Genomic DNA, 22,372 nt, shown 5'->3' with positions numbered 1-22,372 from the left:
AGAGAGAGAGAGAGAGAGAGAGAGAGAGAGAGAGAGAGAGAGACATACAGAGGGTGCCAAAAAATGTATGCACATTTTAAAAAAGGAAAACTATTAAAACTGTAATATCAGTATATACTGATAACAAAAGCTAAATACAAGTCACATTTGACTTCTACAATTACAAGAGGTGCTCAGAGTGGTTCCCAACAGCATCCAGACACTTCTGATGACGGTGAACTGCTGCTTGAGCAACGCTGACCACAGTGTCCACTTGTGTACACTTTTTGGCACCCCCATATAGACGTAGATGTAGCTATAGACACATACTATATATAATAACATCTAATATAGTCAATAAAAGCATTGCAGAGAGAAAAAATAGCTAGAGAAAAACCCGAGGCTGCTATAGGCTGGGCTTCCAAATGCAACATGGCAGTTACTGTAACTAGAGGATAGTGGCATATGAACGAGCAAAACCAATATACAAGCAGTGTGTAGGAAATGCAGATTTTCTGTTAAAAAACAACTTAATGCTGTTTAGAAAGTGTTGCTAGGTGGTTATATACAGTGTATTTCGTGTATGTCAAGTGGATTTCCAAGTTAAGAGACAGACATCTGAAATGCAGTATGAGGAGCTCCATGGATCATCTCCCTAGCAAAACAACCATTAATAGAATTATTTCAACAAAAACACAACCATTTAGAATCTCTAGAAAGTATCCTGATGGCAGACACCAAACATATAAACATTTTTAGGAAAATCCATTAAATCTCAGTAAGAACAGTGAGCGTCTATGGCATTTGAGCCACAACCGGTCCCATCCCATTTTCTCCGGCCCGTTCAGAAAGATAGAAGCCCTACTCCTGCCAGATGCAACCAAGAACATAGAGCTCTCTCTCCCCACAAAGAGTCTTCAGCACTTCTCATCCCACCCTCAGCCTTAGGCTGCAGAAGCTCTATCAGGAAAGCATGTGTGAATGTTGTGGTGCTCCCTACCTCAACTCAGCCCCAGTGTTACGGTGGAACCTTGACTCTAGAAACAGCGGGACATTAATAATAGGCCCCAAGAATCCCTGTGCCAGGTCACCCATAGGGCAGAAGTTCCATCCAGGGAGGGGGAATCTGAGAAGACCAGGGGATTCTGCTTCTACCCAATGCCCTATTCATACAGTATGGGTGTCATTATAAGAGAACCACGTCCCTGTCCTAACACCCAGCCCCCAGATCATTTGTGAAGAGATTTTATACTCAGGGGGAGAGGCGGACCATAAGAACAGAGTTCCAACTCTCTCTCCCCCCCACCCCCAAAATCAGACTTTATTTGAAATACAGTGTGAGGAAATTCAAGCCTAAGGGTTTTTTTAAAAAAATGATGTAAGTATTGATGGGAAGTAATCAAGAAGAGGGTGATGATTTCATGACCTTGCTAAACCACAAAACAGTTTAACAGAGAAAACCAAGCAAAGAGCTAAGAAAAGCCCACCTAGGGATGGAGCAAGCCTGGAACAGTAGCCTCAAAGTACATCCCTACAAAGGGGCCCAAATTTAATTGGATCACTGTAGAGCAACTCATGTCGCAAGGTATTGTCAAAGTCCATGCAGCAACCAGCCCACAATTACTCAGGGCTAACAGTTTAGTGTGATACCAAAAGAGGAGGAAAATTTAATGTACAGATCAGGGAAATAGACAGTCCAAGAAAGCCTTGGTAAAACACTGTCATGCCAGGGTGACTGAGCATGTGAGAAGCAACATCAGAAGCTAAACAATGCAGGGGAGGTAGCCTTCTCTGAAATACTTCATGCAAGTCACTAAACAAATAAGTAAACAGCAAAACAAAGTCAACAAGGTGTGTGTGTATGTATTAAGGGGGCAGTAAGTCGGTATTCAGAATTGCTATAAGGTGTCATCTAAAGTGTTCAATTGTAGACAAAAAAATAAACTACAACATATGCCAAGGAAAAGCAAAGTTAATCATTCACAGGGAAGAATAGCAGGTAAAAAAAACTTCTTTGAGATGGCCCAGATAGTGGAATTTGCAGAAGAATATTTTAAATCAGCTATTTTAAATATGTTCAAAAATCTAAAGGAAACCATGCTTTAGAAAAGTAGAGAAAGGTATGATGACAATGACTCCTCAAATACAAACTATCAATAAAGCAACATAAATTATTTTTAAAATAACTAAATGAAAATTTGGGAGGTGAAGAGTACACAAATGAAATAAAAATTCACTAGAGGGGCTCAACAGTAGATTTGACAGAAGCAATTAGCACTCTTGAGGATAGATTAGAAATTAAGCAATCTGAAGAAGAGAGAAAAATAATCAGGAAACTAAACAGATTCAGAGGAATGTGAGACACCAGTAAGCATACCAACATACATAAAGTGGCAGTATCAGAAATAAGAAGCTTGGGCCAGCCGAGTGGCGCGTTGGTTAGGAGTTGGCTTGGGACGCCAGCTCTGAGCAGCTAGGACCCTGGTTCCGATACCACATGAGGGCCAGTGACACTGCGCCCTCTACAGCTAAGATGCTGAACAACAGCTCGACCTGGAGCTAGGCTGCCGTGAGTCACCAGCGATGGCACAGGCTGCACAGGGGTTGGCCGGCAGCGGGCGTGAGCTTTCTTGAGCTGCCAAGAGCCGCTGTGAGCGGCCATCCAGGGGCCTGTGAGTGACTGCCTCACCCCGGAAGAGTGCAATGATAATACCAACATGGGCCAGTGAAGCGAGGTCCTCCACAACTAGACTGAAGAACAAAAGGACAGCAACTTGTCTGTTCCCCTTCCCCAATTCCCCAGCACTGTTCCCCTCTCCCAATTCCCCAATAAAATATTTTTTAAAAAAAGAAATAAGAAGCTTAATATACCACATTTATAAATATATATACTTGCTCTCGAGTGTTCTCTCAGGTTGTATAAAAGACATTAAATTACATAAAGATAATTATTATAGCAATGTAGTTTTGGATTTGTAAGATATTTAGACTCAATAGATGTAAAAATAATAGCACAATAAAGTAAGAGGAAATAGAAAGAAATATAGGAAACAGTAGTGGCCATTTCTATATCTCACTGGAATTAAATTGGTATAAATCTGAAAAAGATTCTGGTAAATTCAGATGTATATTGTAGGCCCTGAAGAAACAACTAAGAAAATAATAAAGCATATTGTGAAAAAAATCATGAAAGGTTTAAAATAAAAATAAAAATAAAAATATTCATTTAAGGCAAAAGAAAACAGTAAGAGTAACAGAAAAAAAAACAAATAAGAGACATATAGAAAACAAAAAACAAACTGAAAGATGTAAACCCAACCACATCAGTAATAACATTAAATGAGAACTGATTAAACAAATCAAAAAGCAGAGCTTGTCAGACTGGGTTAAAAAAAGAGGATCCAACTAATCCAACTATAGGTATTCTATAGGAGACACACTTCAGATTCAAAGGTAGAATTAGGTTAAATGTAAAAGTATAGAAACATATAATGTATGTCAATTGTACCGCAATTAAAAAATATACAAAAGTGTGAAAACATATATTATGCAAATAGAAAATCTTGTATGGTTTAAAATCTGCTAGTATTTTAATTTTAACCTTTACAAAAGAGCAGTTTCCCTAAATAATAGACTGTAGTGAACTACAAATATATCCAATAAGAAAATGAACCTAAGAGACACCTCTCTCCCCAAGAAAAGAATAAAAATTAAGTTGTAAATTGCATTTTAATATCTAAAGGTTCTGATTCCAAACTGAAGAAAAAAATAGAAATGGTTTATAAAGTGCATATTTAGGGATATAGTGATAATTTACAGTTCTAAATCTGGGGTTATCTATTGTACTGATTGAATCAAAATGCATTGAATTTGGGGACTGGAATACAGAAGTGCAGTTACAGTTGTTATTCCATGAATTATAAGCTCTGAGCTGTACAGATATGTGGGGTTCACAATATTCCTGGGATGAATAAAGGCTTGGTGGGCTCAACGTACTGATTCCTCAAAGGATACTGGTAAACTGGAAGTTAATGAACTTAACTCAATGTTTCTGACCACTTATTCAGTAGAAGCAACTTTTTTGACAACCTTATAGACCAGATAAGAACTCTAAGAGCACTGACCAATATAAAAAACAAAAAAAGCTGAAATGGGAATTAGTTATCACTTTGAATGTGGTGATAACTGAGTACCTTTAGATAGAATTTCTCATTTAATTACCCATCTTAAATCAGGACTAAAAGAAAGTGACTAAAAATCAGTACAACCTTCATAGGATAAAGTATAAAGAAATATAGTATATTCAGAAAATTTTAATAATCAATCACATAGGTATTGCGAGAAAAATGGGCTTAGTTCTATAATGGGTCATCAAAACTGGCACTTATTTCTATAATTCTAAGGTAAAATCACAGGTAAAATTGGACAATGTGATGAAGCATTCAATCACAAATAAGATGATGGTGGTGATATCAACAACATAAAAATATGTCCTCTCCCTTTCACTTATTGAGTATTTATTGCATATGTTTTCCATATAAAATGTCCTTTAATCTTCACAACAGCCCTATGATGTGGTTACTACCTTGATTCCCATTGTATAGATGGAGATCAGGCTCAAAGATGTTGGATAATGTGCCCATGGTCAGGTAGCAAGATAATGCAGCCAAAAGCCCTCTATGTAACATAATTCATTGAGGAATGCTATCTGCAAAGTCTGGTTGACACTAAGTTCTGGTATTACCTTTATTTGAAAGAGAACTATAGACATAAATCCTATCTTATAAGTAATTGCATTAAATGTAAATGATTAAATACAGAAGACAGAAACTGGTGGAATGGATTATAAAAAGGCATGACCCAAGGATATGCTGTCTATAGGAGACACACATTAGATGCAAAGGTATAATTAGGTTAAAAGTTAAGGATGGGGGAAAAAACTTGCTAAAAAGAAACTATAGAGAGCCACAGTGGTTAAAATAATATCAAAAATCTAGACTTTCACACAAAAATTGTCACTAGAGACAAAGTGGAACATTTTACAATGATAAGACGATCACCTTAACAGGAAGGGATAATAATTATAAACATAGGTGAATCTAAGCACAGAACTTCAAAATACATGAAACTATAAAATTCATGAGTGACTTAAAGGGAGAAATAAACAATTCAATAATAACATAACTTTAAAACTACACTCAATAATTGATAGAACTAAACAGAGTCAATAAGGATATAGCAGACTTGACCAAAACTATCAATCAACTTGATCTAACAGATATCTACAGAACAGTTAACCCAGTAAGAGCAGATTCCCGATTCTTTCCAAAAGCACACAAAAAATTTTCCAAGATGGACCATATACTAGACCATAAAACCAGTATTAATAAAATTTAAATAATATAAAGTATACTATATGACTACAATAGTGACAATACCAATCTTGCAAGAAATATAACCAAAAATTATCTAGATTAAAAAGGATGTAATAAAACAATTTTATTAACCAATTGTATGGTACTGTCCACATACAAGAAATTCCCAAGAAATCTACAAATACAAAAACATCAGAGCTACTGGATGAGTTCAGACAGGTCACAGGAAATAAGATCAATATCCAAAAGTCAATTGTATTTCTACTTGTATATATGAATAATGATCAATATGAAAATGAAATTAGCTTTATTAAAACTGCATTTACAATAACATCACAAAAAATTATGTTAAATTTATTTAGAAATAAATTTAACAAAAGGAGTATAAAACTTGTATAATAAAAATTACAAAACTTTGTTCAAAAAATTAAGAAGATCTAAATAAATGGAGACAGTCCATTTTTATGGATTGGAAGACTGTTATAGACTGAAGGTTTGTGTTCCCCCAAAATTCATATGTTCAAACTTAACCGCCCCTTTGACAGTATTAGAAGACAGGACCTTTACAAAGTGATCAGGTCATGAGGGTGAAGCTCTCATGAGTGGGATTAGTGCCCTCATAAAAGAAACCCCAGCGAACACTCTCACTTTTTCTACCATGTGAGGATACAGTGAGAAGATGCCTGTCCTGAGCCAGAAAGTGCACCCTTATCAGACACTGAATCCACAAGCACCTTTATGTTGGACTTCTCAGCCTCCAAAACTACGTGAATTAAATATCTGTTGTGTAAGACACCCGGTAAATGATACTTGTATTGTAGCAGGCTGATATGACTAAGACAAAGATTTATAATCTTAAGATGGCAATTCTCCCCAAATTGATTTATAAATTCAGTGCAATCTGCATCAAAATTCTAACAGACTTTTTTTGTAGTAATTGACAAGAACAACCTTAAATTTAATGTAAATTCAAACTAGCTACACTAGGCAAAACCATTTTGAAAAGGCAGAAAAAAAGAATTTAGATTTTCACTTCCTCACTTCAAAAGCATCAGTTACAAGATAGTGTAAAACTGGCATTAGGATAGACATAAACGAGTAGAGCAGAACCAAGAGGCCAGAATCAATCCTTATACTTATGGCTAACTGACTTTTGGCAAACGTGCCAAAACAATTCATGGGGGAAATAAAGTCTGTTCAAGGAATGCTGCTGGGATAATTGGATATCCTCAGCTCACGCCATACACAAAATTTAACTCAAAATGGGTGAAAGGCCTAAATGTATGAGATAAAATGATGGTTTTTTGCAAGAAAACATAGGCGAAAATCTTTGAGACCTTGAGTTGGGCAGAGAATCCTTAGATATGACACCAAAAGCACAGTTAATGAGAGAAAACAATGATAAATTAGACTCCATCAATATTTAACATGTTTACACTTCAGAACACACCATTAAGAAAATAAAAACAACAACAACAACAACAACAAGCAACAGACTGGGAGAAAATATTTGAAAAACACACATTGGATAAAGAATTTAAAGCGAGAATTTAGAAAGAAACCTTAAAACTCTATAATAACAAGACTAACACCCAAACAGAACATGGGCAAAAGATATGAATAGACATTCACAAAACAAGATAAACAAACAGCTTATAAGTACATGAAAAAATGCTCAACACTATTAGTCAGTAGGGAAATGCAAATTAAAAACTCTAATAAAATACCATTTCAAACTTTCTGTGATAGCTACAATAAAAATAAGACAGACAATAAAAACAAGTTGTGAGGACATGGAGAAACAGGAACCCTCATGCATTCCTGGTGCTAATGTAAAATTATCACCAGTTTTGAACTTTGTCAAAAAGTTAAATATAAATTTACTATATGGCCCAGCCCTTCCTCTCCTGGTTACGTACCTAAGGGAAATGAAAATGTATGTCCACACAAAGACTTGGACACAAATATTCATAGCAGTGTTATTCAAACCAGCCAAAAACTAGAAATAGCTCAAATGTTCATCAACGTAAGCATGGAAGATGTGATATATTCCTTCAACAGAATACTATTTAGCAATAAAAATGGATGAATGACTGATGCATAGGTATATCATGGATTAATTTCAAAAACATTATGCTGAGTGAAAGAAGCCAGACACCACAAACCACATTTCAGAAAATTCCATTTTCATGAAATGTCCAGAAAAGGCAGATTTATAGAGACAGAAAGTTGACTGGTTACATGGGTTTGTTCACTTTGAGAAAATTCATTGAGATTTGTGTACTTTAGTGCACGAATGAATGTCTTTAAAAAGTATCCATTAAAAATGTACATTTGAGATCTGTGTTTATTTCTCTGTCCATTAGTTGTGCCTCAATTTTTAAAATGGGTAAAAAATGCCCAAAGACACAAGCTGTTCTACTTTGCTCTAAAAGAAAATCAAAAAACTAATAGAGATCAGCCCAAAAGTAATCCTCATAACACAGGAGGCAAAATCCAAGAACAATTTAAATGACAGGGCTATAACAAAAAAATCTGACTGCAGTTAGAAAGTATGTTTTTAATAGGAAAAAAAGAGTCAGCTACTTCCGATAGTAAGAAGTGGTTTCAATGATTCAAGAATAAGAAAAAAATAGGACTTTAATATTTAGGAGGGTATAAATTTAAGGCAGTCTTGCTAGGAATGGTTCATCTAAAACCTCAAGAAACTGCAAAATATTCAGAATCATGTGAAAAAAATTAGAAACTTTGCCTTGTATAGTGTGGATATAAACATTATTATGTGTGAGATTGTTTCAACAATAAAAATGGAGAAAGGGTTTTAGGAACAAATTTTAAACTGTAAACCTAATAATTATGTTCCCTTAGTACATAAAAAAACTGTCTTCTGAGTCACATACAAAGTATTATTTTGGAAGGAAGAGAGTAATTTGAGTACATAATTGGTTATATGTTTATTTGGTTGGAAAAAATAAATTGTAGCATGACTAAAAAAGAAATGCAACTATTTAAACCAAAGCAGGTTTTTCCTATTTAAATATCTAAGTAGGGAAACAACCAAATTATTTTCGGCTCAAAATCCAGGATATTTTAACTCAAGTCCTGGCAAAAAAAGGAATTTATTTATTTAACTATAGTGACAGTGCTGAACTTGACCTGAACCCTGTGCTCCAAAGAAACAGGAATGGTTAAGAATTCTCCCCATCCCTTTGTGTCCTGAGAAAGAATTAACTTCAATGGACCACCCACCCTGCCCTCCCATGTAAGGCACATGTCCATCCCTCCATGTGACTCACATAAAACTCATGATGACTCCCTTGCTTACCTACTTCTATAAAACCCCAAATTCCCTTCTTCTTCTATGAGCTATATCTCATTAATAAAGGTTCTCCCTGTTGCAACAGTCTGAATAAAATCACCCCCTTAATTGTTTGGTGCAATTATCTTTGACAAAGCTACAGTAATCAAAACAATATGGCACTAAGAGAGTAGATCTTCAAAGTTCTCAACACAAGATTTTTTTTTAAATTGTAATTATGGGGAAGAAAAACAGTGTGGTACTGGCATAAAAAAAAAGACATAGGCTAATGGAACAGAATAGAGAGACCAGAAATAAATCCCCCATATATGGTGAAATGATTTTTGGCAAGGGTACCAGGACCATTCAACGGGGAAAGGATAGTCTTTTCAACAAATGGAGCAAGGGAAACTTAAACCTGAGATTCCTTATGAAAGTTCCAGCAGAGCAAACTTAAAAAGGCCTATGTAGTCAATTACCATTTTTGCTGCATGTAGTTAAATAATCAGGTCAAATGTAATGAGACCAGACTTACTTTGTAAACAAGAATTAAAAGGGGGGATGACATTTTGTGGGAGATATCTTATATTTCAATGGAAAACTATAGCACGTCTTTATGGGCCATTAGATTCTAGTTCTATTAATTGTCTTTGATCTATTGGGTTGTCGGAAAAGTCATGATGCATTTTTGCAATGAAAAACATAGAAAAAAATACGTCATGATTTTTCTGACAACCCAATACATCTTACTTTCTATTTTATCAACCTGTAAATTAGACTGGATTCTGCCATCTTGCACAATTTGTCAGTACCTACCGAATTCTCAATGCTTCTACTTTCCTGCAATATCTGGCTACAACTCTCCAAATTAGCATTTCACATTTTTTTCCCAGCCTCCTAACGCTGGGGACTAAAACTGTCCACTTCCCAAAGTCCTACAAGCTGAAGCTAGACAACCTGATTAAAACTTCAAGGAAATCAACACAACAGATAATGCATTGGGGACATTCATGCTGGAGTTGCTGCTGTGTGTGCCACTCAGGATGTTAAGAGCTCAGCACCTAGAAATCCTCGTACCAGGTCACCCTGCTACCAAGTGTCAACAGTTGTTTCAGCTGGTCCCAAACAAACAAATGGTGACCAAATGAAAAACTGACTTACATTGTTCAAGGCAGCAAACCCCTAGTGGTGTGGGAATAAATCAGGGTAGGGTGAAAAGCAAGATGACTTTGAGGAGTCCCCAGGATACACAGCAAGAAAGAGCCTTACAATAAGGTTTCCCCACAGAATTATACATTGTAAGCTAGCTGAGCATTGAAGCCCATAGAATGTCAACCCCACAAAGATAGGAAATTCAAGTGGTATGCTCACTGTTTAACCCACAGCCCTGAGTATAATGCCTGACCCTTAGCAGATACTTACCGTGTTTTGCCATGTATAATGCACACTTTTTTGCCCAAATTAGTAAGTGAAAAATAAGGATGCACATTAAACATGGGCAGTACTAATTCCATATCTATATAAATGTTTTTAATTCTTTTATTTATGCTTATAAGTTAAAAGTGTAACTCTAGAAATCAATAACGATATTCACATGCAAAATAATACCCTGGAATATGATAGTCAGTTTTGTTGAACTTATGATGAACATACAATGATGAAAAGCTGAACTTGCAATGATGAAAAGTTCTTGGCCCCTTGAGTCTGTTGTTAAATACTAAGCCATGAGTGACTAGGATAAAAAAAAATCCATGAAACTAGGCAAAGAAACACAAGGAAGCTTTAAAATGAACAATTCCTAGAAGTCACATAGAGCTGGGAGATGTTTAAGAAACAAAAGAAGTTAGACCTTTGTAGTAGGGCTAAACTAGCAAGTATAAGGTACTTTACACCTGTCCTGACAAGCTTTTTAGAAAGCCTAAAATGGATCAAGCTGATCCACAAATAACTGCCTACAAAAGAAAATTCAACACTCCTTAAAAGAACTCAACAAAATTGAAATTCAGTAATCACAATGCCCAGCATCCAATAAAAATTATTAGACATTAAAAAAGAAAAATGTGACCCATAATGGTTGATAAAAAAATCAACCATTAGAAAGCCATGTAGAAGAAGAAACAATAGACGGCAAAGATAGAAGTCTGGGAACTACCCAGACAAGATTTATAAAATGAGAAGGAAAAGGACCTGACAAGAGTCACCTGAAACGCAGAATACAAAATATTAGAAGAATCAGAAGACTGCTGAGTTATGGAAGCCATGGAGGGAGAAAGTTTCAAATAGGGGGTTGTGGTCAACAAGGAGATCAAGCAAGACAGAGACTGAAAGTGTCCACTGGATTTCACAAGAATATACCTTCTACGCCTAATCAGAGTAGCTCCGGTGGAGAGGTTGGAGAAAAAGCCAGATTCCAAAGAGTTTGAGGAGTAAATAAGATGTGAGAAAGGAGAGATGCTAGTCATTTCTTCAAGGGAAGAGTGTCTCTGATCCAGGGTAGGCAAATATGTGTGCATTTTATCTTTGAAAATATTTTTTTAATTCTACAACCTTCTTTAACAATGTCTTTTTTCTCTTACAGTTACATTTCTTCCTGATACACAAACAGCTCCAAATAAGAATTATGAAAATAAAATTGTTACCAAAAAAGGCATTCAGCAGCTTCTGAACCTGAATATTGCTGCCCACGGTACGGTACAATCCCTCTGTCTTGAGCCCTAGGAAAAGAAAAGCAGGTCAATTGTGTTTACATAGCTGGAGCTTTCATCTACCTCTGGGTAGAGAAAGTTGGTACTTAACACACTGGAGTCAGTTCAAACAGGAATGGGTCTCCCTACTCTCTCCAGTCCTCCAGGCCTCCCCTGTAGTAGGGGAACAGTCCTGAAGCATCTCTCCAAATAATTCTCTTCATACTTTCATTTGGATAGTATCAAGCCCTCATTAATCTGTATAGAAAAGAATCCACTCTCTAGTAAATAGAAGAATACGCTTAGGTGGGTAGCAGCAAATGGCTACAAATGAGGCTGCCATCTTGGAAAGGAGATAGGGTTTCACTGCAAAGGGAAATAGCAGCGTTCAAGATGCTCCTGAGCAGTGCTATGAAGAAAGAGAGGGCTGGAGTGTGACACACGTGAAACCAAAGACCATTCTGTGCATGAACAAATGCTAAAGCAACGTTTCAAAGAACAAAAGAGACTGCTCATACACTACATCTGTCCTCATTCTAAATAGTCTCAGAGAAACTAGAGAGTATCGTCAACCTGGGAAAATGCTGATTCCACATTTGTCTGTGTTTAGCTTTGCCCCTATCAATGTTTAAACCAGTATGTATTGTGGGAGAAACTGAACTCTCTTTTATGGAGGATTACCATCAGAACACTACTTGAGGAGTACCAGGTAGTAGTTAAGCTATTTGAAGCTATGTCTCTTGAAAAGCAGGAAGCACCAATTATCTAAATATACTTGGGTACTGCTGGTTTGGAATTCGCTGAAATTTTACAAATTGTGCCTGGTGTTCAAGGTTTATAAACAGTCTTTATTCCTAAAATGGGTCCTGACCAATAGGTGGCATCATTGCTACTTTCAAAAAATTGTCCCAGGGGCTGGCTGAGTGGCGCCATGGTTAAGAACTGGCTTGGGATGCCCGAGGGCCCCAGTTCGGATCCCAGATATGAGGGCCAGTGACACTGCCCTCTACAGCTAAGATGCTGAACAACAGCTCAACCTGGAGCTGGGCTGCCATGAGTCGCCGGCGACGGCGTAGGCTGCAGCCCCTGTGGCAGTGGGTTGCCATGGGCTACCGTGTGTGGCCAGCAGCCAGCGTGAGCGGCCAGCAGCCGCAGTGAGCGGCCGTCTAGAAGCCGGCGACTGATCTGCCTCGCCCGGGAAGAGCGCAATGATGGTGCCAACTTGGGCCAGTGAAACGACGTCCTCTACAACTAGACTGAAGAACAAAACAACAGCAACTTGTCGGATCCCCTTCCCCCAATTCCCCAATAAAAAAAAATCTTTAAAAAAAATTGTCCCAGGATAAATCTGGAGTGACCACATTCAAACACTTCCAGGGCTATGGTTTATTACTTTACCTTTGGTCTCAATGACATTGATGCACTTTCTCACAAACTTGAAGCCCACTTCATTAAGCTCCACTGTTTCAAGCAAAGGAAAGCAGAGTTAGTTCCCCTGTAACACGCCTCACTACGAAGCATTCAATCATCATGCTAAGAGACCGCAGTGAGAGAACTAAGGGTTTGGTGGCTCATCTCCAATCAGCATTGAATAGAAAGGTCCTTTTATCGGAGGGGTGCTGGTTAGAGTTTTTACTCCTTATAACACAAAATGCTTTCAGTTAGCTCTTTGCATTATGTGTGCCTTAGGCACGAGCAACATCAAATGTGAAACGTCAGGCTGGAAACGCACAGTTTCTCTCGCGTCTAGAAAAGGAAGGGTATAATGTGTTTCTTTATATTACGGTTACTTCTCCCCCATAAGGTAAGATAAGGTGACTTCCTTAGTTCAATCAACAGACACGTTTTTTTTAAAAATAGGTCTGAATTTCATTCCACACAGCAGCATCCATAAACACACTAGCATCAACATCACATGTCACTGATGACAGCATTTACTGTGATTAGGACAGCTGGCAGTTTATAATGTCAGTAGATCAGAAATTTGACTCACTTTCTTCCTGTTTCGTTATGGGGCTGTGGTATATCTACAAAAGAAGAGAAACAGAGAGAGCCATGGCTATGGTGAACACTACAGGTAAGTGTGGCAAATAATAGTAAATCAACACCATTAATGACTCAAGGCTTTCTACAAGAAGGAAAAGTGGGCTGAACAGAATCAGTCTTGGCCCAGGTCCCTAGAAAACAGTCAGATTAACAATCCCTGACGACGACACTGGATTTCATACAGCTCACTGCAGCCGAAGGTATGGCCCTCTCAGACATTTACTTATGGCGAGTTTTTCTGATGGAGCCAGAGAACATGCCAGAAAGGCAGTGGTTTTCTCATACATACCTGAGTAACGGGCATTGATGGTAAAACTGAAATGTTCCCTATACCCACCTCCCATACCCCAAATACTACTGAATAGGAGTTTTTCTGAGGAAAGGCAAGTGTCTGTCTGAAAGAGACCCATGCATTGACCCAGGATTCTCGGAGGCATTTTGAAGTGTCCTGTGACAGCTACATGAGAGACCAAAGGAGATCCCTGACTCTTGAAGTCAGTCTTGGCTCCACCTCGACCTCCTGATGAAATCTGGGGCATGTCCAGACTTGGAAATCCATACCTGTAAAATCAGCATGAGTGATGTGTATGCCGTGGGGTAGCATGTGCTTTAACAACTTCTCCTTTAAAGGGAAATGCTCTGAATATTTGTGGATACCTATGGGCACCTTGGTGAGACAGCTTTCTGTGCTGGCCACCCCTTGCTGCCACTTTTACAAACAAGATATTTGGGGAAAGTCTGTTACAATCAAGTGGGCCATGTTCTAACATCATTCACCACAAAAAGCCATCTGCATCCTTCTGATCTTTAAAACCTGAGGGAGAGCAAGTTTGGAACAGGGAGTCAAGACTAAAAGGCCTGTGCAGAGCCTCCTGGCATCCTAGAGAAACCTCAAAGGCATGTAATAGTCAAACTCCAGATTTGTGAGAGGGAAGGGAGGGGAGACAGGTCACGACCACGTTCCGGATGGGTTGCTATAAATGCAGTCTGGGGTCTGTGTGCTTCTCTTTAGATCCCTGGGCACTGTGGACCCACAGAAAGAAAACCCTGGAATATAATTCCCCTCTTAGCAAATGTTTGCCTTGAGTAAAGCAAGGAGATTAGGCTGCATTGAATACTGTTGAGTCTCAGTAGCTCTGTAGCCATTCTTCAGACTAGTTCGAAGCACCTAAAAAACTAAAAATCACATGATCATTGGCAGACTGGCTCTCACTTGCTTTTTAAAGCAGCCCTGTGAGGTAGGTAGAACAGAGATTATTAAAGCCATTTTACTGAAGAGAGGAAACCTGAGTCACTGATAGATGAAATAACTTGATCAAGGTCACACAACCACTGAGTGGCAGAACCAGGATCAAAATCTAGGCTTTTGAGACTCCAACACTAGGAAGCTGATATTATTTCATAGGCCACTGGAAGACACCTACTGAGAAAATATTAAAGAGAGAAAATGCTTTTCAGTGATTTCTGACTATTCGTTTTGGTGTTTCCGGGATCACCACTAACCCTTCTAAGGTATCGCTTGTCCTCCTGTGTAACAGCCTTCTGCATAGAGTGGCGATCTTAGGATACAGGACGGCAATGCCATCTCCTCCACTAGCTGTACCCTTACAGACAATAAGCTGACTTGGGGATGTAGAGGGTGCAGCAAAACGATTTTCACTGAAAGCTTAATAAATGCTTATTCCCAGCCACGTCATTTATGTTCCATCCTTCCATATGAACACATATTGATTATATAAACTGAAATGAGACTTGATTTTCTTTAAGATGTTCTGGGAACAGCTGTATAACTTAAACTGGAGCAGTGAGCTAGGAGCCCTGGGTTCTAGGCCCAGCTTGGATGCCTTCCGTGATGGTGATCCTAGAGAAGGTCCCCCCCCGCCCCGCCTCTAGAACTCAACTTGCCTTACTTGTTGAACAAGCGATGGCAAATCAACAATTCCTTCTAGCTCTAAAAATGTTGAGTCGGAAGGATCTATTACGCTTTAATTGTCCTAGACCCTCTGGTACCACTAGAGGGCACTCACTCACCAGGCTAAGCTGCCCAGGTATTTCCCAAAGTTTGAGGTTAACTTACAGGCTCCTTCCCATCCATGGCCTCCATCCATAGCCTTCTGTTAGCTTCTGAAAGGGCCTGCAGAGTGATGGTTCCTGGCCTAAGGGAAAAAATGACAAGTTGAAAGCAGAAAACTCACTGAGAAAATGGAGTCTTGTGATCTAAGGTCTGTCTCAGCCCCGGGAGGTGTCACACTGAGTAGGCTCCAGTGTTTCAAATGCTCTTTTACTCAGGAAAGCAACAGAACATTTAGAGAACAGGAGCTCTGGGGACCCTGGGGAGGTGGTATCTGGGCGGCCTTACACCAGGGTCAGGCAAGGAAACAGGACGAGCTATGCCAAGACACCGCACCATAATATACATTTAAATTGGCCCCATTGTGCTTGAGCCAAACAGGCTCTCCCTGCCTCCCTGTCTTGGAAGCCAGCCATTTGGCCTGGGCTCTAGGGGTGAGCATGTTTCTCACCAGCACATTCGCCTTCAGGAAAATGGCTTCGCTACTTCCACCACCTAGGGTGTCCAGGAGCATTTCCAGTTGGAAAGAAGTCAACGACATGCACCCTGGCTCAGCCCCAGGAGGGAGGCCCTTCAGCTGACTTAAGCAATCTTATGACTAACAGCAACAACTCTTAGTTATTGAAAGCTCACGAGGTACTGGGTCCTGTTCTAAGTACTTCAGAGGTATTAATTTGTTCACTCTTCCCAGGAAGCCTATAAAGCAGGTACTATAGTAATTCCTATTTTACAGAAGGGGAAACTGAGGAACAGAGAGGTTACCTAAGTTCACACAGTGGGTAAGTATACAGCCAGCATTTGAATTTAGTAATTCTGGTAAAGCAGCCATGTACTTTCTTAAGCCCTACACTATTCCGAGTCTTCTGCATGGCAGACAGCCTCAAGTCCAATTTTCCTTTATTTACTTGCAGAGTACCTAACTGTATCTTCGGAGATCCCCCAAGCTGGTATACTGTGTATGGTCTTTTTAGGTCTTCACAAGCAAACTGGGAATTTGCAATAGGACTGACCATATTAGTGCAAGCATAAAGTCTTGCATTGTCTGCCTCACTGTGCCATTATGAGACCTCTCTCAGAGTCATGACACGATAAGAACAATGACGAGAGACCCTGAAAAAGTCACTGGGCCTCTCTGGACCTCAGTTTCATTATCCATAAGGGTATTGGAACCAACAGTTGTGCTATCATGAGACGTCTGTTCCACCTGCCCTCCCAATCACTTGCTTCATTAAAGCATGCCTTTAAAAGAAAGCTCCCAAATTATCTTCAAGCCGGAATCAATTGAAAACCAGGAGTCGGCTTTGAGTCCTGGATTCTTTCAAGTTTACTTTTCTCTTAGAAACACCCAGCCTTTTGGCTATATCACATGGAGTGAAAACGTCTAAAATCTGAGGAAAGACAGCTACCCAGCTGAATCCTGAAGCCACAAAGCAGGCAAGCAAGCAGGTGGGCCACAGACAGAAAAGCAGACACTGAAGACCAGATACGATATTAAAACCACTCTGGAACTCATCTTCCCTATCTGGGAAATAGAAAATCCAGTGTGTGTCCTGGCTTGACCTTACCAAGAAGCTGAAAGAATAATAAGTGACTCTTCAGAAAGCACTGGGAGATCCTGGAGTATGACAGAAAGTCAGGTTCAAAGAACAATATTGTTATGAACAGGATGCCAGAGGTAAAGAGTACTGACTCCTCATCCAGGGTCTTCCATTGTGACCTTAGACAAAGCCTGTGCCCTCCCCAAGGTCTCAGTAACCCATCTGGACCAAAAGGGCACATGGAGCACATCCATAGCAGACGACAGAGGTTAAGAGTGTGAGCCTGAACCCTGGCTCTAGCTTTTTCTAGCTGTGTCATTTAAGTGGCTTCACTTCTCTCCGTCTCCTTGTCTTCCTTTGTGAGGTCGAGATAATAACACCCCTACCTCATGTGACTGTGGTGAAGACTAAAGGAAATTCTCACTTAAAGGGCTGAGAATGGTGCTTGGCACATAGCAGGTACTCAGCAAATGGTAACGGTCACTGTTGTTGTTGTTGTTGTGATTATTATTATTATTATTATTATTATTATTATTATTATTATTATTGCTATTCAAGCTGTGATGGGCTATAAGCCTGTGGCTTCAAATACTGGTAAGAACACTTACAAAAAGTTATCCTCTATTCCCAAACTAGAAAACAAGATTCACAGAGTCCTTTGCTCTGTGCCGCAGGGAACATGAGTACAAGCGCCTCATGCCTGCTGGGAAGCCTGACTCTGTTCCTTATGTCAGATTGACTAGCCAGGAAAGCAGATGTCACATCCCTTGGAAAACTCCACATGCGCAGAGATGCCTCAGTACCTTCACTGTTATACTTGACGCTCTATTTCACAGCACATTTATTCTGCTTATAATAGAAAAGGGGATGAATTAAAAAGAACATGGGCTTGGGAGACCGACAGACCAGGGTTTGAGCTCAGCCTTGTCAGGGTTTGAGCTCAGCCTTGTCACTACGTACGTGACTTTGATTAGGCAAGTCACTTAACCATATTCCAGTCTCAGTCACCTCACCTGTACAGTTGGGGAGGGGATTAAATGAGAGAACATTTTTAAAAGTGCCCAACACGTGGTAACTAAAATCACAGACACATCAAAATTTGATTCCTGGGTTTTAGTTTCAGAAATCCTCAGCATTCCGGCGTAGGAAAAAAATACATTAGAAAATGAACACCAAATTTAGTTTCTACCATGAACTCTGCATAGCGCTAGGGGCAAGAGACATAGTTGTGAGTAGGTCCCAGGCCCTAGCCCAGAGGCCAAACTGTTTGCAACTGCCTTGAGTCCGTGGGAATATTTGCAAGAAGCTTGTAAATTTAAGCTGAAAAGGGAATCCGAATGAAACTAAAGGCGGGAAATGTTCATTTCTTTTATGGACCTTGATGCTTTTGAGCCAGAGACACTAATGGTTCATGAAAGGGGAGCCACAGCCAACAGTCATTTTCCCTTCCTACTGGGCCTGCAGCTGTCGGAAAAAAGAGTGACAGCCTCACAGTTTGCCGGTAACAGTGTTTACTAGTAACAGTGTTTAGGATCACAGCCATCTTTCATGGGGACCATTCTCTTGTAACAAAAAGTTCATATAGATTCACAAACAGACATTTTAAATGGGGAAACTCACTAATAGTCAATTATTCGCAGATCACTCCGCCCCCCCAAAAAAGCCCTCATCTCTTAGACAAATCTTTCTGATTCCAGTTTCTGATAGTTTTGTTCATATGCTATTGTAATTCAACCTTCAAGTTCCTTTCTAGTAATCTGATCATTGTGTTCAATTCTATTGTATTATCCAGTGCCTAACAGATAGACACAACAGACTGAAGTAAAATACAGAAACACCTTTATTCACTGGATTTTGGATCGGCCTCCCACCTACAGAACATGCCAAAGTAACTCCAAATGCTCTCATTTTAAAATGTAAACGTTAAACTCCCATCTAATAAAATTGTGCCCGTTCAGAAAACAAAAAGAAGGTACTGGAGAGAAACAAAGGCAGTCAAGTCCAAAGTTTGTAAGCCTTAGCTGAAATCAGAAAGTTGATAATCTATTTCCACATTACGTAAATATCTGCAAAGTGGGGTAAGTCTGTGTGATGTTTGCACCAAGTAGGGGGAAAAAACTCCCCAGTCCCATCGCCACCCTCCATCCCACCTATCTCCCCTTCAAAGTGCATTCTAATTCACTTGTTCTTGTATGTTATATTAGGAGATTTTAAAAAAAAGACTTTTGTTTTCCTGTCCTTTTTGCAGCAGCATCAAATGCTAACCTTTGGCATCTCTGAGAGAATGAAATGTGAGGAATGACTTTTTCTGCCTGGAGCAGGCGACGCACGGCTGACTAAAGTGTGCATAGAGAGAGCCAGCGCCGGGCCACGTCTAACAGGGACCCCTGGGAAGGGCAGCCAGAAGCGCCAAGACAACGATGTCATGAACGGATTTACTCATTTGCATCAACAAGAGCTGACAGAGGAAAATAAGAGATCTATGCACGCTCAACACCTGGCACACAGGGACGCTGCCAATTCCCACCAGCCCAGCTTACCTTTCATTAGTTTCTATGTCAAAACAGAACCTCTTGTCAATAGACTCCGTCTTCCTTCTCACGCAGTACTTCAGGGTTAAGTCCAAGGGCCCCTGATACAAGAGAAGAATTAATAGCCGATTTGGGAAAAAATGCACAGAAGCTTCTTCTGCCTCCTGCAGTGTCCTCCGTGTCACTTGGAAGGCATCTGTTAAGGCAGCAGGGGTGATGTGTAGCCTCACTGAGAACCTTGTCCTTTCAAACAGTGACTGCAGCAAGAATCAGTGAATGGCTGAGACCAAGAGAAAACACTCAGGTGGGCCACCACTCCTTTCCAAGCATGGCTGATTAAATAGGAAGCTCATTACACATCATGGAAGGGGAGTGTAGGAGAAATGGGCTGCCCAAATGGCATTACGTGTGCAGAATAAAATTTTCATGAGACTTCTAGGTAGGGAGGCTTCAATGGGTAAGTGGCTTTCTGCAAGCGACCTTCCATTAGAGTGGCAGATGGAGGAGGGGAGACAAACATTTCTGTTCCGCATCTCCAGACTCTTGAGGATGACAGGACTTGCAAAAGCAACCTCTCCAAAGACAGGGCAGGGGGAGGGAAAGTCAGCCAATGTATGTATTAGTGAAGGTGGCATTTGGTGTTTTGTATGTGTGGGACAGTGTGGTCCACCTTAGTCTTGTGGGCACTGAACAAGGCCATTAAAATCCACTGTTTCCACAGATTAAAATTCCCCTCTATTATCTCAACAGAGACAATGTGAGACAGGAAGGAGAAATAACGCTAATCGGTCACCTACTAGGTGTAACATATGACACTGGGTATTTTGAAACCAACTTTCTTCATTACGCCCCTTGCAGGGAAGTGAAGCTCAGAGGTAAAATGGCTTACCCAAAGTCACCCAAGTTGGTATAGTGGAAATAGCAATAAACTAGGAAGCTTAAAACCTGGGGCCTTGTCTCAGTTGTGCCTTTTGCTAGCTACGTGAGCCAGGGAAAATCCTTTTCACTCTGAATCATAACTTCACAGGCTATTCGATGGAAACAATACGACCCACCTTGTTGTCTGAGATTCGGAAACACTGCTTAAGCGCCAGATCTAAGCCTAAGCACTATGCCATCCAAACTAGCCCGTACAACTGCTCATCCACTACTTCGCTCTCACTGGCACACTCAAGCCCCACAGGCCTATCCTTTTGCGGTCCTGCACCATAAAAACTTAACTCGAAATCCATCCTTCAATCTGCCTCCCCCACTCCCACACTTAGGATATTGAGCATCATTGGTCTTTCAAGATGAGAGTACTTAACAAGCTCATCCTGTGCTCACCATCCCTCTTTTAAACACTCAACTCCCTCAGATTTGGTGGCATCACAGCTCAGGGGCTCTGCCCACCACTCCAGGTCCACCTTCAGGCACCCCTGTTTTATGTGCCATCAGTGAAAAACTACTTGTATTTCTTACACACATCATGCCTTTTCACGATTCTGTAACTTTGCACACACTGTTTCCTCCACCCGAAATGACTTTCTCTATATTCTTTGTCTGCATAAACTCTTACTGGTTCCAGAAACTGCAGTTCAATTTCAATTTCCTTCAAAATCCTCCCCAAAGCCCATACATCGCCCACTATGGGTCCTCTGCATTATATTAAAGCTTCCTGTTTTCATGTCTGATTTCCCTATTTGACTGAGAGCGCCTCAATGACATGGAAAGTGTCTCATTTATCTTTAAATCTCTAGTACCTGGCAAAGAGCTAGTGCTCAGTAAATGCTCATGGTGCCACTTTTCTGATAAGGAAAATGACACAAGGAACAAGTCATTTAGTCAAGAACAAAAAGCTAGTAGGCCACAGAGCTAGGATTTAAAACCAGTTCTTGAGACTCAAAATGGAGCGCTCTTTTCCTCTTAGCACAAATGCCTAACAGGGAAGGGATAAGAATCTCATAAAACATCGGGATGGCAATGTGCCAAGTGACCAGCAGAACAACAAATGGCGGTCGACAGGCTGAACCAGTAAGGAACAGCGCTAAGCTTCCTAGTCCTCAGGAGGGCTAATTCCTCTACCTTCAAATTCGGCTAGCTCAAACTCATAGTGCTGCTGGGACAGTTAAGAGGCATATGACAAAAAGTATGCACCTCAGCATCTGGCACACAGCAGACCTTCAACATAGTGGCTTTTGACCATGTTATTTATTATTATCATTATTATTATTATTTCACATATTTATTTATTTATTTATTTATTTATTTATTTATTTTACCTTTCTAAAATACAAACTAGTAATAGGAACTAAGTCAGAGAAGTGACAAGGAACCATTTCCAACTCCAATTAAGGGCAATTCAAGTAACTACTTCCACCCCCTCTTCCTTCGAAAGGCAGAACCAAGTTCCTCTTTCTGTTCTGTCAGGAATCCCATATTAAAACTGCTTAGGCTGACACGACTGCAGTTTTGCAAGCAGCCACTCAACGAAAAGGGAAGAGGGGCAAAAATGAAAAGAAGCACTTGCTCTCAGCTGCTAGGAGGATATGAAAGTGGCATCTGCTGCCTCTGTCTTGAGCTTTGCAGTAGGCACCTCTGAGCAGGACAGAAAGGGCCTAATCAGCTTACTGTCTAAGGAGGAACTTGAACGCCTGGGATTTAGAAAGTAATGTGTGTATAACAAGCAAAGGAAGAGACGGCATGACACGGTTGTTTATAAAGCTTTGCCAGTCACATACATCAGCTAAGTTCTGACAGAACTGGGACAAGTTAAATCTACTTGAATCACACTGAAAGGTGCTTTGGCAATTGGCAGACTGGAAACTAAGGAGAGTTTTAGAGTCATGAACGAATAACCAGCCCATATAG

The 22,372-nt window shown here is 40.0% G+C and overlaps 1 protein-coding gene across 2 annotated transcripts in view; it reads right to left on the bottom strand.

Annotated features, from left to right (window-relative positions):
• OPHN1 (oligophrenin 1) overlaps positions 1–22,372 on the bottom strand; it is a 286,883-nt gene that overhangs the window by 107,868 nt on the left and 156,643 nt on the right. For both annotated transcript variants that reach the window (XM_019648067.1, XM_019648068.1), the window contains exons 11-15: positions 19,532–19,623; positions 15,460–15,538; positions 13,330–13,363; positions 12,735–12,797; positions 11,292–11,366 (exon numbers count right to left, since the gene is read on the bottom strand). In XM_019648067.1, coding sequence (XP_019503612.1) covers positions 11,292–11,366; positions 12,735–12,797; positions 13,330–13,363; positions 15,460–15,538; positions 19,532–19,623 — 343 coding nt within the window. The remainder of the gene's footprint in view (positions 1–11,291; positions 11,367–12,734; positions 12,798–13,329; positions 13,364–15,459; positions 15,539–19,531; positions 19,624–22,372) is intronic.

Source organism: Hipposideros armiger, unplaced genomic scaffold (genome assembly GCF_001890085.2).
Source record: "Hipposideros armiger isolate ML-2016 unplaced genomic scaffold, ASM189008v1 scaffold_119, whole genome shotgun sequence".
NCBI lineage: Eukaryota > Metazoa > Chordata > Mammalia > Chiroptera > Hipposideridae > Hipposideros > Hipposideros armiger.
This window is presented reverse-complemented; position numbering and strand designations above follow the sequence as displayed.